The sequence below is a fragment of the Aquarana catesbeiana genome, linkage group LG03 (assembly GCF_042186555.1).
Source record: "Aquarana catesbeiana isolate 2022-GZ linkage group LG03, ASM4218655v1, whole genome shotgun sequence".
Classification (NCBI taxonomy): domain Eukaryota; kingdom Metazoa; phylum Chordata; class Amphibia; order Anura; family Ranidae; genus Aquarana; species Aquarana catesbeiana.
Genome location: NC_133326.1, coordinates 179,981,557 through 179,998,393, shown reverse-complemented (window position 1 = coordinate 179,998,393; position 16,837 = coordinate 179,981,557). Strand labels below are relative to the sequence as shown.

At 39.1% G+C, this 16,837-nt stretch overlaps 1 protein-coding gene across 3 annotated transcripts in view; it reads right to left on the bottom strand.

The window, feature by feature from the left end:
- Positions 1–206: 206 nt before the first annotated feature.
- Positions 207–16,837, bottom strand: part of HGF (hepatocyte growth factor) — a 192,195-nt gene continuing 175,564 nt past the window's right edge. For 2 of the 3 annotated variants that reach the window (XM_073619565.1, XM_073619567.1), the window contains exons 17-18: positions 9,273–9,418; positions 208–7,971 (exon numbers count right to left, since the gene is read on the bottom strand). In XM_073619565.1, coding sequence (XP_073475666.1) covers positions 7,801–7,971; positions 9,273–9,418 — 317 coding nt within the window. In that variant the 3' untranslated portion in view covers positions 208–7,800. Of the gene's footprint in view, positions 7,972–9,272; positions 9,419–16,837 lie in introns of all 3 variants that reach the window. The other variant, XM_073619566.1, reaches the window with a different exon arrangement.

Below are 16,837 nucleotides of genomic sequence, written 5' to 3'. Positions count from 1 at the left end.
AAAATAACTTCAAGACAAATGTTCTAACTATAAAGTCAAGCAGGTTGTTTCAAGATCCACTCTTAAAAAAATGTGGAAACAGGAACTCCCGTTAATGTGCTTGGATTTAAGAAACTTGAAGTTTGGTTGGAAGTATCTGAAACACACATATTCAAAGATCAATGCATTCTAAACATAATAAACAGACTTTTATTTTTGTATTAAAGTAGTTTATTAGGATCAAGATTACAAAAATACAAATATAAAGAGTTTGTGCATCTTATTACATCATTTGTATTATATAAAACTCATAACATAAATTTTCATTCACAAAACCCCTTTATTTCATTTTCTAAGCCATTAATACGCCATCAACAATTTTTGTTTTTAAACATGAAAATATAACATCAATTTGCAAAATCATTGGTACTGTTGGTACTAGCTGGTTATATCCATTAAAAATATAATATGTTGTGTTGTCATCTCTTTTTAAGTTTGTTCTTAAGGAATAAGTAGGACATAAAATGTTCTACTAGTTTGTTATCAGGGAACTTCCTAAAAGTGTGTTCAAGAAAGAAGGTGTTGGAGCATTTGTGTGTATAAGGAATTCTTATGTTTGCAGGTTCAATGTAAACGCTGGGAAGTTCCCTATATTTTTTTCCTTTTTCTTACCCATTGCTGTCTGTCATTCAGCTTCTGGGGTTGATTTACTAAAGGAGAGAAGCCTTGCTTAGTAAAATCAATGTTAACTTAACTTAAAGTCCAGGTAACTTCAGTTAAAAAAAAAGGGAAGGCAAAGAGGACAACATCAATTTCTTGAATGTTGACAGCCTGGGTTGGGGATCTGAAGAGGAGTTTTACTATGCTGGCCTGGCCCTTCACGTTAGGACTATAAAAGAATGTATAATTGTACGTACAAGCTGCCTCATCACACACACATTATTAGTAGCATTGGACAAGGTACATTTACCATTACACTTAATAAAAACTTGTGTTTAAAGGCATCTTTTTTAAAATGAATGATGGAAATTAAATTACATTTAAGCTACTATAGGTTTATTTATACCATTCTAAATGATGCTAGATCTATTTTCTGTGTATGTATTGCAGTATAAGGAAGTGGATTGGGCTCTAAAAGTGTCTCTAAGATCCAGTAATGTAAATCTCAGTCACCTCTTGGAAAAAGGTCTTTTTTGAGTTTTATTTTTGCTGGATATATGATTTTTTTATGTTATTGATATGTGCTATAAATATTTTAGGAAAAAAGTTACCTTTTTTTAGACAGAAAATTGTCATGTATTAAAGGAAAAATTATGTATGTGTAGTTGGACAGTCCTGAAATCATACAAGAAAGTACAGAATTTTCAGAGGGCATTTTACATTTACATACAGCACATATAATACCAATAGATGGCCTTGTTTAAATTCATCTTTTTTTATATTTTGCCAGAAATATATACATTTTTACATATAGTATTTTACTACACATACAAAAGAGTACCAACTAGTAAATGACAAGCTCTTGCACAGCAAGAAGATTAAATATTTGTCTATATACATAATACTGTCATGAAACGTGAAAAGTAAATTTACTTTTAATGTAAAATAAGGTGAAAATATGTTGCATATGTTAAAAACAACTTATACATTACTGATGTTTACATTTCCTACGATGTGTATAGTACATTTATATGTCTGTGGCAGTTTAAAACATGTTTGTTTATATCTTAGTATCTTATGGTCTCAGTATTTTACCATGAGGTATATTTATTTGTTTCATTTTATGCTATATTTGGCTTGAATTATTGTGAACATAATTTAAAGAATTATGTTTTCTAGAAAGTGCCTAAAGGCTCAAACAATATTTATTAAAGTTCTGATTTAAAGAAATACTAATTTGTATCTGCATCTAAGAAAACTGGAACCTGCTGTGTTGAAGATTAATTTTTTGCAGAGCCATAAACTAAATTAACATACCATTTCCAAAACACAAAGCTATGCTCATTTTTTGGTGGGTACTTTGTGCATTTATGCTTTTAAGCTGAACTTCAGGCATATATATATATATATATATATATATATATATATATATATATATATATATATATATATAAATATGGGGTTGATTTACTAAAGGCAAATAGAGATGCTGAAGTGCGGTTGCTGCAAAGCTTAGTATATGAGGGGAAGTTTTGTTGACTCCCATCATCCAATCATAAGCAAGCAATCATGCTGTTTTTTTTGTTTTGTTTTTTTTCCTTGCAAGTGATTGGGTGTTATTTGCAAAGTGAAGCTTTTGCTAAGCTCTGGAGCAACTGTACGTTCAGAGTGCAACTGCACTTGCAATGCGCACAGTATATTTGCCTTTACTATATAACCCCAAAGTGTGCAGCTGAATGCATCTCTGTATTTATGAACATATCGGTAAATGTATTTAATTGCAAGCAGTGTAAGCACCTGAAGCAAAACAAATGGCTAATCAATTATAATGAATTTCTTATATGCTAGCAATGGACCTGCTGAGGAAAAAGCAGAGTGACAGAGGGATTAACTTATCAGTCTGCAGCTTCACCTTTCATTGTCAAGACTTGCAAGTGCTATTTAAAATGGAGCTAAACTTGCCACACAAAAATTGGCCAGGAGGTTTTTTTTTTTTTTTAATTGTAAAAGAGACAAAAGGCTTTTCTGTCAAAATCTCCTTTTACTTGTCTGCCACCAATTTTTATCTGTACCCTGATGCAGTGCATGTACAGTATTGCTTTCCCGGCCCATTCTCAGCATCTTTAAGATATCAAAAATGGAGACAGGCCTGGGTTAATGTCCCGCCTGCATGGTGCCTAATAGTCAAAACAAGAAGATGTTAGATCCAGAAGAAGAGGAGAAGGAGATGGCAATGACAGTGGGTAGCTTGCATCTCGCTGGAGGAAAACATACTCTGATATAAGTAGGTGTTCTATAATGTGAAAGACCGCTATGGCAAATGCATGCGCACATGCCTTCCAGAAAAGCTTCCAGAAAAGCGGCTGCCCTGGGTGCAGCAATGTACTGTACAGATGGGGACTCCATGTGGTGAGCTCATTCTGTTTACAAGGCTGATAGGAATAGTGACAATTGCATCAATACTCCTGTCAGCTCAGCACTGGGAGTGACAAAGAGAGCCGGGAGGAGGTGCAGGTTATGTTCCCCCTCCCCTTCCTCCTTAAGGCCAGTGCAGTAATCCTGTATTCAGAAGCTGGAGGTGGTGTCCACAGACATACAGGAACTGCACTGGAAGGAGGGAGGAGAGGGCCCACAACTCACACAGGTGAATGATAGAGGAGGCCAGGGGAGAAGGAGAGAGCTGGGAGGAGACAGGGCAGAGTTCTCCCAACCCCTTCAGCCCCTCCTTGCTAACAGTGCAGTGCTCCTGTATTGGTGTAAACACAGCTGCTGGCTACTGAATACAGGAGCACTGTCAGATTGTGACAGTGCTGGATTTTCTTATACACACCTCCACTCATATTTCTTCTGTCATCCACCCAAAACCCTGCAAAGTACCGATCTGACTGCAACCTTGCTGGTATGAACGACTTTGAATGCTGTCAGACACATTATATGAATGGGTTTGAAGGTAAACCAAGGAATTCAAATGAATGTGTAAATCTGAAGTAAGGAAAATGGTGACTCACCACTGTACTCATTTCACAGATCAGAACAATGAATGGATTTGCTACTAAACACAAGGAGACCAGCAGAGGCAAGAAACACAGCAGGAAGGTCCCAAAATATAACTGCGCACTTCCAGCTTTATGCAAAGCCTGACTGACAGATCTGGAGCTACACAATGATTTTGAAAAGTGGATGACTGTTGGGGGTAGAATCCCCTAAGCTTGCACATAAGGGAGTGGGGGAGGGCAGTTTGGCATCTTTGCCCTTGGTGCTGGATGACCTTGTCCTGGCGCTGCATCTAATATATATGTCTTTCATCTGTATATTTAGCAGTTTTACTGGAGCTCAGTATTAAATCTTTTAACGTGTTGCTCATTTAAATGATATACTGTATAATATATCTATTACCCCATTGTATATCAGAATTTTAATGGAATTGTAAGTTATTTCGAACCTCAAAGTTCATTGTTTTCTTATAAGTGTATGCACTCTTTACAAATACGACATATAAATAAATACATTTCTTAAAGCACATTAAAACAAGTTTCATTAGGTATATATGAACTGCAGACTAATAGCTGAAGTGTTTGAAATGATTTTATAATTGTGAAGTAATGAAATTTGATGAGAAGTAATTGAACCAAATCATTCATTTTGCACTGAAATAATTGAGGCCGATTACATTGATCACACATTATTGTGCACTAATGTATCTGCATAGGTGCACAGCTGTAACAATAATACTTAATGCACATATGTTCAGTATTAATTGTTCAATATATTTGATATATCATAATCATAATTAGGTAAGGTGGGAATGCAAATTACTTAATAGTATGCTTTTTAATATACTTGCCATTTCTAAAAAGAATAAAAAACAAGTGAACATTTCACACATATTACATATTAAAAATATAAAAGCCCTTTCACACCGGGCCGCCCATAGCATTGGCGGTAAAACACTGCTATCTTTAGCAGCGTTTTACCGTCAGATTCGCGGCGCATTTCGGCCGCTAGCGGGGCGCTTTTACCCCCTGCTAGCGGCCAAGAAAGGGTTAAAACCGCCCACAGTGAGCCGCAACAGCGGTGTTTTGCTAGCGGTATCCCAGCGCTGCCCCATTGATTTCAATGGACAGCAGCGGTGGAGGAGCGGTAAACACACCGCTCCTTTACTGCTCCAAAGAAGCTTCTGGCAGGACTTTTTTTCCCGTCCTGCCAGCGCAGCGCTCCGGTGTGAAAGCCCTCGGGCTTTCACACTGGAGACAATGCTGCAGCTGTTTGAGGGCGGATTTCAGGCACTATTTTTAACGCTATAGCGCCTGCAAAACGCACTCGGTGTGAAAGGAGTCTTACACTACTACTACTGAAACATAGTCCAGGGATAGGTAGATAATTGCTCATTTTACTTGATATGAATCCAACCTTGCTTTGTTTATTTATGTACCCAGTATCAATGAACTGACATGATCAGGTGTTTCCTGAGTTAACTGTGTGTAATCTGGTTAAGTTTCTAATCTCACCTATAAAAATCAGTTTGAGGGCTTTTTGCAATGAGGTGTGTGTGTGTGTGTGTGTGTGTGTGTGTTTTCATTTATTCCTTCATAGCATGCATGAAAAAATCAAAGATCCTTTGTAAGGGAATAATTGCTTAAGAAAACAAGAAACTAGTGTGGCACATTACACTCCTCCACCGGATGTGATAAAATACCACAAGGCACAATTGATGCATATTCCCAAATAGGATGAAATTAGGTCAAACAAGATTGAGATCTAGGATCCAAATGGATGAAAAAAATAACAATATATTTTATTAAACAAAACCAACTAAAAACAAGACATACACATACCTGTATCTAAATAACACTATGGGTAACTATATAAATCATGAACTGTATTAAAAAAATACTGCGCCGATATGAACAAGTGTACAAGTATACTGCACCAAGTGTGACACACATGACTTGTGTATTGTTGGTTTTTTCTAATAAAATATATTGTTATATTGGTTATACACTCATGTCCTATATCTCAGTCCTAGGTCCATGGTAAATGATTATTTGTAATTAATGTGTAATACGTCATGTAATATGTATGAAATGTAACATGTATGTAATAACATATACATATGTCTGACATTGCATTCGGACTGCAAAACAAAAACAGCTGTCAACTAATATACCAAAAAAATATATTTGTATATCTCCCCATAGCATTGGATCTGAACTGTACTATGGTTGCATGCTACAAGTATCTATATTTTGCTCAACCGCATTGTTCTTTGCTTTTGCAGGGATAAATGAGAACTGGTTGGCTGCTATGCACAGTACAAATTGTGGGCAGCACAGGCAATATCTTTCCTTTAGTTCTTAAATATGTGGCACTTATATATATGTATAACTTTGTTTGCACACATGCCTACATACGTTACACAAAAAAATCTACTGAGCAGAAAGAATGGCAGTTATTCCATTGATAACGTTTACTGTACAATGCAGTCTTTGCCATTATGAGTCTTTCACCAAATGAACATGTATTTGTATTACAACCAATTACCAAACAGAATATTAGTGATAGCATTAATGTATTAATTGCAAAAATACTGTCTTATTCAAACGCAAATGCAAAGAGTAATGGGGATGTTCAGAAGCAGCCAATGACAGCAACCAAAAAAGATTATCAACAAACCTGACATTTAATAATATTAAATCTGACTGGTTTCAAAAGGTTACTGCTAGTAATGAGCATACCACTGATTTGTTCCACCAGATAGACATTTTTTACCAGCCCAACTTGTGGTAAACTAGTAAAGGGGTTCTTTGGCCCTTTCATTTTCTCCAATCAGAATAATGAAGGACTTACTGATTATAATAATGATTTTAATTACAGATGGATGACATAGAGCAGGGGTAGGCAACCTCGGCCCTCCAGCTGTTTTGAAACTACAAGTCCCATGAGACATTGCAACAATACCCTAACACTCAAAGGCATGACTCCTAGTGGCAGAGACATGATGGGATTTGTAGTTTCACCACAGCTGGAGGGCCAATGTTGACTACCTCTGAGATAGAGGATTGCTGGATTGAATTCCCTGGCCCATGTTGCACCACTGTCTAATAAAATAATACAAATAAAAGTAATATCTAAAGCATATATAATGATATATATGATAGCACTTCCTTATCTGGGCAGGATACAGTATAGTGCTTCCTTATAAGGCTGTGATGTCAGTGATGTCACATGAACTGAAATTTGGCCATTCATTCTCTGTAGTAGTGAGGGGTTGGGAACTTTTATCCCATCAAAGTGCACACACATCCCATAAATGGTGCAGGAATGCAAACTTCTAATGGGTCTAAGAGATGTTTTTTTGCCAGTTCACTAACAAGTAGAATTATTTTCTGCCCAAAGTTGCCACGATTCAGTGGTAATTCTATTTTGTGAGCTCTGGTCCACTTATGCCATCCCTAGTTACTCTATTTTGCCTATAATTGCTACATTTTTTTACACATCTACTGATAAAAGCATGTGCATCCAGATCTGAATCAATAGTATATTCATTATTTGGAGGACTCTTATTAGTTGCCTTTGTAGGTTCTTGCTAAAAAGTGGCAAGTATAATCTCAAATTATGTAAACAAACAAAAGTTTTAAGCATTCATGTGCGATTTTCAAAATTGGCATATGCTGCATTTGTTCTGAAAGTGAACTTGGAGAATCATGTTGGATTGTGGTTCTGTTTGCATTTTCTTGATAAAATTAAAATAAAATAAAATAATAGCTAATATGTGATTTAAAGATATGTCTAACTTAACTTTAACTTGTAGTCATGTTTAGGGCGCTAGTTCAAGAGAATTAAATACAGGAATGGCAGCTACTGTAACAATTTGGCTCATTAAATAAAATGAACCCTTAGAGCAGCAAAAGTCTGTGTAAATACATGTTATCCCTATTGTTCATAGAAAAAGTTGTTCAAGTATACTCAGGAATTATGTCACCACATTTTCCACATATCACAGTTCATCCAACATCAACTCAACAACAAGAAATTTGACAATAAATTAAATGAAAAAAACAAACAAACAAAAAAAAAAACAAACAAAAAAAAAATAATTTGCAAACCTTGCTTATCAAGTCTAGGCAAAGAATTACTGTAATAGTTCTGATTCTGTTATAATTATGGAGTTCTATAGGTTAATATAATCTTGTGTATCCATTTTGCATAGTATGCCACTCTGACAAAAACAATCGGCCTGTTTTGAGAACCACATCCACGTCCAGGTATTATCACTCCTTGTACTAGATCTGTTCTGTTTTCCACACAAACAAGAGGGCCACCATAATCCTGCTAATTAAATACAGAGAAAAAATGGTTAGAAGTAGCAATGTAAACTTTGCTTTGCCAAATATATAGATGACTATGCAATATGATAACATAAACAGTGCAAAAAAGCACAGTGAACCTGACAGTTCTTCACTGTTCCAACTGGTCTAAATGAATGGATGGTAAAACAAAGTAATTAATTGGTGCTTTTTGCTGCATGTTATATATCATAATTGCTCTGCCAGACAGAATAATTGGTGTGTAATTTTATGTTCATGAAGTAGAACTTGGCTCCTTCAGTTGGCTGTTGGGCTGCCTATCCTAATAATATCCTAATAATAATAATAATAATAATCAGCAGACTTCAGCTACATAAGCATAAGGCTGGGTACACATGGGCCGAATATCAGCCAATTCAACAGAACCGACCCAACATTTGGACATTGTGTACAGCTGTCTTTTTGACAGAAGCCGATCTAAGGACCAGCTTTTATCAAAGGAACATGCTGGAAAACCAGCATCCGATCAGCGCTGGCAGCCAATCAGTGTGTTCTGGTGGGAGGGGGCAGGCCCCCTGTTAGAATACAAAAGGAACAGCAAGGAAGATCACTGCACTAACATTGTGTGTGTTAGTATAGTGATTGATCATTTGTTTTTGTTCAGCTTTGTGTGTATACTCATCAAGAAGCAGTACCTCTAATGTCGCGTACACACGATCGGAAATTCCACCAGCAAAAGTCTGATGTGAGCGTTTGGACGGAAATTCCGACCGTGTGAATTTCCGCCAGCAAAAGATTGAGAGCAGGTTCTCTTTTTTTCCGTCGGAAATTCCGATTGTCTGTGGCAATTCTGACGCGCAAAATTCCTACGCATGCTCGGAAACAATTCGACGCATGCTCGGAAGCATTGAACTTAATTTTCTTGGCTCGCCGTAGTGTTGTACATCACCGCATTCTTGATGGTCGAAAGTTCAGAGAACTTTTGTGTGACCGTGTGTATGCAAGCCAAGCTTGAGCGGGATTCCGTCGAAAAAAAACATCCAAGGTTTTTCCAATGAAAATTCCGGTTGTGTGTAGGCGGCATAAGACTAGCTAAACATCTAGTGTAAGAAATCCTAATAAGGACTAGGCTTGGAATTTAGGTGGAAATGTTCTGCTGTGAGATAGTTAACACACCATCTGTTCTTTGTGTATGAAAATACTACATTTATTTCCACTTTATAAAACAAAAACATCTGCCTATGGCAAATAACTGTTTTCTTTAGCATCTAAAAATGATCAAGTACATTTGATTATTCCAAGATAATAATAATTTCTTTGTCTTACCTCACAGGGTGCAACATTGGCAGTCTCGTTCATGGCACAAATTTCAGACTCATTGACAGTAATCCTCCCCTTGTGATACTCATTGCATTTCTCATTTCCTACAATAATCATTTTCCCATGCTGAAGATCACCGTCATAGTCGTTTGCTGGGAAATAAAATTTTATTAGTACATTCATTCTGAAAATAAAAATGTTTGCGATACAATTTCATAGTTCATTTTAATATTCGGTATTCATATTTAAATGTATACATTTTTCATCCAGAGAAAAGCAATTATTCACGCAAGTCAGTCTGTAATTAGTATGTTGTAAATAGATCATGTTGACTTGATTTCGAAGATTAATGTTAGATATCAGTTTAGCAAAATAATGCCATTACATCTATTATACATGGACAGACAAATTGCATTCCTGCTGAATTTACTATGTGCCTGTGATGCATGCAGAAGTAAGTAGCGGGCAACAAACTATATACAAGAAATATACTAACAAGTGTGGTTTACTATACAATATACTATATGTTTCAGCATCTCTAGTAAGCCATAGTATTGTCAAAAATGTGTTCATGGGTCTATTTAACCACTGTTTGCATTATTAAATGTGCATGCCATGGAATAAAAGAGCATGAAGTGCAAAAAATTCTTATTTGCAAAAGTCTCAGTGAACGCGGAGTGTGTGTGAAGAGGAAGAGTTACATAGTTACAAAGTAGGTGTGGTTGAAAAAAGACACAAGTCCATCAAGTCCAACCTATGTGTGTGATTTTATGTCAGTATTAGATTGTATATACCTGTATGTTGTGGTTGTTCAGATGTTTATCTAATAGTTTCTTGAAACTATCAATGCTCTCCGCTGAAATCACTACCCGTGGAAGAGAATTCTATATCCTTGCCGCTCTTACAGTAAAGAACCCTCTACACAGTTTAAGGTTAAGCCTCTTTTCTTCTAATTTGAGTGGCCACGTGTCTTATTAAACTCCCTTGCACAAAAAAGTTTCATCCCTATTGAGGGGTCACCAGTATGGTATTTGTAAATTGAAATCATATCCCCTCTCAAGCGTCTCTTCTCCAGAGAGAATAAGTTCAGTGCTCGTAACCTTTCTTCATAACTAATATCCTCCAGTTCCTTTATTAGTTTTGTTGCCCTTTTCTATACTCGCTCCATTTCCAGCACATCCTTCCTGAGGACTGGTGCCCAGAACTGGACAGCATACTCCAAGTGAGGCCGGAACAGAGTCCTGTAAAGTGGGAAAATTATTGCTTTATCTCTTGAGTTAATCCCCTGCATACCAATATTCTGTTTGCTTTGTTAGCAGCATGCCATTGCTGAACCTATCATCTACTATGACCCCCAGGACCTATTCCATGCTTGATTCCCCCAGTGGTTCTCCTCCCAGCAAGTAGATTGCATTAATATTTTTGCCACCCAAATGCATTATTTTAAATTTTTCCATATTAACCACTTAACAACCGGCCCATAGCCAAATGACGGCTACAGGGTGGTTGTTTAACTCTGGGAGGACGTCCAGGGACGTCCTCCCAGAATTCTGCTCTCGCGCGCCCCCTAGGGCGCGCACTCGAGAGCATCCGTGATCGCCGGGTCCACAGGACCCGGCGCATCACAGATCCCGGTAAATGGCCGCTGATCGCGGCCGTTTACCATGTGATCGCTCCGTCAAATGACGGAGCGATCACATGTAAACAAACCGGCGTCATCTGATGACGCCGGTTCCTCTCCTCCCCCTCTCCTCCCCTCCTGTGTACCGATCGGTACACAGTGACCGAAGAGGCGGATGGATGGATGGCTGCAGCGTTGTGGGCTGCATCTGTAGTGCCCACAGCGCTGCACAGAGACATCCAGCCATCCATCCATCCATGCTCAGCCATCCCTACTACTCTGCATGCCCTGCAATGCTGTGCAATACTCTGCAATTCCCTCTGCAATACCCCGCAATACTCTGCCATACCCTGGAATACCCCGCAATACTCTGCCATACCCTGCAATACCCCGCAATACTCTGCCATACCCTGCAATACCCCGCAATACTCTGCCATACCCCGCAATACTCTGCCATACCCTGCAATACCCCGCAATACTCTGCCATACCCCGCAATACTCTGCCATACCCCGCAATACCTCGCAATACTCTGCCATACCCTGCAATACCCCAAAATACTCTGCCATACCCCCCAATACTCTGCCATACCCTGGAATACCCCGCAATACTCTGCCATACCCCGCAATACTCTGCCATACCCTGGAATACCCCACAATACTCTGCCATACCCTGGAATACCCCACAATACTCTGCCATACCCTGGAATACCCCACAATACTCTGCCATACCCTGCAATACCCCGCAATACTCTGCCATACCCTGCAATACCCCGAAATACTCTGCCATACCCTGCAATACCCTGAAATACCCCGCAATACTCTGCCATACCCCGCAATACTCTGCCATACCCCGCAATACTCTGCCATACCCCGCAATACTTTGCCATACCCTGCGATACTCTGCCATACCCCGCAATACTCTGCCATACCCTGCAATACCCCGCAATACTCTGCCATACCCTGGAATACCCCGCAATACTCTGCCATACCCTGCAATACCCCGCAATACTCTGCCATACCCTGGAATACCCCGCAATACTCTGCCATACCCTGCAATACCCTGAAATATCCCGCAATACCCAGCCATACTCTGCAATACTCAGTGATACCCAGCCATACTCTGCCATACCCAGCCATGCTCTGCAATACCCCACAAAAATCTGCAATACTCTGCCATAACCCGCAATACTCTGCCATACCCAGCCATACTCTGCCATACCCAGCCATACTCTGCCATACCCAGCCATACTCTGCAATACTCGGTGATACCCAGCCATACTCTGCAATACCCAGCCATACTCTGCAATACTCGGTGATACCCAGCCATACTCTGCAATACTCGGTGATACCCAGCCATACTCTGCCATACCCAGTCATACTCGGCGATACTCTGCAATACCCAGCCATGCTCAGCCGTACCCAGCCTCTGTATGTGGCCAGGCTGTGGAAGTCTCACACATGTGGTATCGCCGTACTCAGGAATAGTAGGAGAATCTATTTTGGGGGGTCATTTTTGGTATATACATGCTATGTGTTGGAAATATTGTATAAATGGACAACTTTGTGTTAAAAAAAAAAAAAGCGTTTTAACCACTTCCCGCCTTCCGTCATACGACGTCCTTGACTTTGTGCGGGGATATCTGAATGATGGGTGCAGCTACAGGCATCATTCAGATATCATCTTTTTCAGCCGGCGATTCCCTACACCATAAGAATGATCGTAGCGGCTGTTACACTGCTTGATCGTTCTTACGGGAGGCGAGAGGGGACGCCCCCCCTCCTGCCGCCCTCCGGTGCTTCTACCGACTCACCGCTATGATCGAAGCCAGGATCTTTTTTTTTTTTTTTTTTTTATTTCAGGAACAGCCTAGAGGTGAGATGTGGGGTCTTATTGACCCCATATCTCACTGTAAAGAGGACCTGTCATGCCATATTCCTATTACAAGGGATGTTTACATTCCTTGTAATAGGAATAAAAGTGATCAAAACATTTTTTTTTTTTGGAAAAAAGTGTCAAACTAAAATAAATAAAGTAAAATGCACAAAAAAAAAAAATAAAAATTTTTTAAAGCGCCCCTGTCCCCGTGTGCTTGCATGCAGAAGCGAACGCATACGTAAGTCCCGCCCACATATGAAAACGGTGTTCAAATCACACATGTGAGGTATCGCTGCGATCGGTAGAGCGAGAGCAATAATTCTGGCCCTAGACCTCCTCTGTAACTCAAAATTTGTAACCAGTAAAAAATTTTAAAGCGTCGCCTATGGGGATTTTTAAGTGGTGAAGTTTGGCGCCCCTGTCCCCGTGTGCTTGCATGCAGAAGCGAACGCATACGTAAGTCCCGCCCACATATGAAAACGGTGTTCAAATCACACATGTGAGGTATCGCTGCGATCAGTAGAGCGAGAGCAATAATTTTGGCCCTAGACCTCCTCTGTAACTCAAAATTTGTAACCAGTAAAAAATTTTAAAGCGTCGCCTATGGGGATTTTTAAGTGGTGAAGTTTGGCGCCATTCCACAAGCGTGTGCAATTTTGAAAGGTGACATGTTAGGTATCTATTAACTCGGCGTAACTTCATCTTTCATATTATGCAAAAACATTGGGCTAACCTTACTGTTTTGTTTTTTTTTTAAAGCAAAAAACAGTTTTTTTTCCAAAAAAAACGCGTTCCAAAAATTGCTGCGCAAATATCGTGCGAGATAAAAAGTTGCAATGACCGCTATTGTATTCTCTAGGGTCTTTGCTAAAAAAACATATATAATGTTTTGGGGTTCTATGTAATTTTCTAGCAAATAAATGATGATTTTTACATGTAGGAGAGAAATGTCAGAATTGGCCTGGGTGCTCCAGAACGCCTGAAGGTGCTCCCCTGCATGTTGGGCCTCTGTATGTGGCCACGCTGTGTAAAAGTCTCACACATGTGGTATCGCCATACTCGGGAGTAATAGCAGAATGTGTTTTGGGGTGTAATTTGTGGTATGCATATGCTGTGTGTGAGAAATAACCTGCTAATATGACAATTTTGTGAAAAAAAAAAAGAAAAAAAAAAAACTTGATTTTGCAAAGAATTGTGGGAAAAAATGACAACTTCAAAAAACTCATCATGCATCTTTCTAAATACCTTGAAATGTCTTCTTTCCAAAAAGGGGTCATTTGGTGGGTATTTGTACTTTTCTGGCATGTTAGGGTCTCAAGAAATGAGATAGGCCGTCAGTACTTCAGGTGTGATCAATTTTCAGATATTGGTACCATAGCTTGTGGACGCTATAACTTTCACAAAGACCAAATAATATACACTAATTTGGGTTATTTTTACCAAAGATATGTAGCGGTATAAATTTTGGCCAAAATATATGAAGAAAAATTACTAACTTTCAAAATTTTATAACAGAAATGAAGAAAAATTTATTTTTTTACAGATTTTTCGGTCTTTTTTCTTTTATAGCGCAAAAAATAAAGAACCCAGCGGTGATTAAATACCACCAAAAGAAAGCTCTATTTGTGTGAAAAAAAGGACAAAAAATTCATATAGATACAGTATTGCATGACTGAGTAATTGTCATTCAAAATGTGAGAGCACCAAAAGCTGAAAATTGGTCTGGTTATTAAGGGGGTTTAAGTGCCCAGTGGTCAAGTGGTTAAACCTCATTTGCCATGTAGTTGCCCACCCCATTAATTTGTTCAGATCTACTTGCAAGGACCCCACTTTCCACCCCTGACCATACTCCCCATTTATCACTACCCTCTGAACTCGCCCTTGTAGCCAGTTTTCAATCCATGCACTTACCCAATGGTCCATGCCAACTGACCTTACTTTGTACAGTAAACGTTTATGGGGAACTGTGTCAAATGCTTTTGAAAAATCCAGATACATCACGTCTATGGGCCTTCCTTTATCTAGATGGCAGCTCACCTCCTCATAGAAGTTTAATAGATTGGTTTGGCAAGAACAATTCTTCATGAATCCATGCTGATTACTGCTAATGATACTGTTTTCATTACTAAAATCTTGTATATATTCCCTTATCATCCCCTCCAAGAGCTTGCATACTATTGATTTTAGGCTAACTGGTCTGTAATTCCCAGGGATGTATTTTGGCCCTTTTTTAAATATTGGTGCTACATTGGCTTTTTTCCAATCAGCTGGTACCATTCCAGTTAGTAGACTGTCAGTAAAAATTAGGAACGATAGTCTGGCAATTACGTGACTGAGTTCCCTAAGGGCCCTCAGGTGCAAGCCATTTGGTCCCAGTGACTTATTAATGTTAAGTTTTTCAAGTCTATTTCTCATTCTGTTCTCTGTTAGCCATGAGGGTGTTTCCTGTGATGTGTCATGAGGATAAACATTGCAGTTTTAGTTACTGAAGCCCCGCAATTCCCTCTTGATGACTGAGGAGAAGAATACATTCAATACCTTCACCATCTTACCATCCTTTGTAACCAGATTCCCTTCCTCATTCTTTATGGGGCCAATATGGTCTGTCCTCCCTCTTTTACTGTTTATATACCTAAATAATTTGTTGGGGTTTTTTTTGCTCTCCTCTGTTATGTGTCTTTCGTGTTCTATCTTAGCTGCTCTAATTGCACCCTTACATCTCTTGTTGCATTTTTTGTAAAGTCTGAATGCTGATGATGATCCCTCAGTCTTGTATTTTTTAAAGGCCTTCTCCTTTGCTTTTATATGCATTTTTACATTGGACTTAAGCCATCCAGGACTTCTGTTCGCTCTTTTAAATGTATTTCCCAATGGGATGCACTGGCTAATGCCCTTATTTAATATGCTCTTAAAGCAAACCCATCTCTCCTCTGTTTTCTTTGTTCCTAAGATTTTATCCCAATTAATATCTTCTAGCAAGGTTCGTAGTTTAGGGAAGTTGGCTCTTTTGAAATTCAGTCTTTATATAAGTCTTCATATTCCCCTTATGTTTCCTATTTGTATGATTTATGCTGAAGCTAATTGACATGTGATTACTGTTTCCTAAATTGCCCCTTATTTTCACATGCGTGATCAGGTCTGTTTTGTTGATAATCAGTAGGTCTAGTAATGCTTTGTTTTTAGATGGTGCGTCTGCCATCTGACCCATGAAATTGTCCTGCAAGACATTTAGGAACTGGTGAGCCTTATGCCCCGTACACATGGTCGGATTTTCCGATGGAAAATGTCCGATCGGAGTGTGTTGTCGGAAATTCCGACCGTGTGTGGGCTCCATCGGACATTTTCCATCGGATTTTCCGACACACAAAGTTTGATGCCCCGTACACACGGTCGGACTTTGTTCCGACATTTCGACAACAAAATCCTAGGATTTTTTCCGACGGATGTTGGCTCAAACTTGTCTTGCATACACACGGTCACACAAAGTTGTCGGAAAATCTGATCGTTCTAAACACGGTGACGTAAAACACGTACGTCGGGACTATAAATGGGGAAGTGGCCAATAGCTTTCATCTCTTTATTTATTCTGAGCATGAGTGGCACTTTGTCCGTCGGATTTGTGTACACACGATCGGAATTTCTGACAACGGATTTTGTTGTCGGAAAATTTTATAGCCTGCTCTCAAACTTTGTGTGTCGGAAAATCCAATGGAAAATGTCCGATGGAGCCAACACACTCCGATCGGACATTTTCCATCGGAAAATCCGACCGTGTGTACGGGGCATGAGAGCAGGCTATAAAATTTTCCGACAACAAAATCCGTTGTCGGAAAATCCGATCGTGTGTACACAAATCCGACGGACAAAGTGCCATGCATGCTCAGAATAAATAAAGAGATGAAAGCTATTGGCCACTGCCCCGTTTATAGTCCCGACGTACGTGTTTTATGTCACCGTGTTTAGAACGATCGGATTTTCCGACAACTTTGTGTGACTGAGTGTATGCAAGACAAGTTTGAGCCAACATCCGTCGGAAAAAATCCTAGGATTTTGTTGTCGGAATGTCCGAACAAA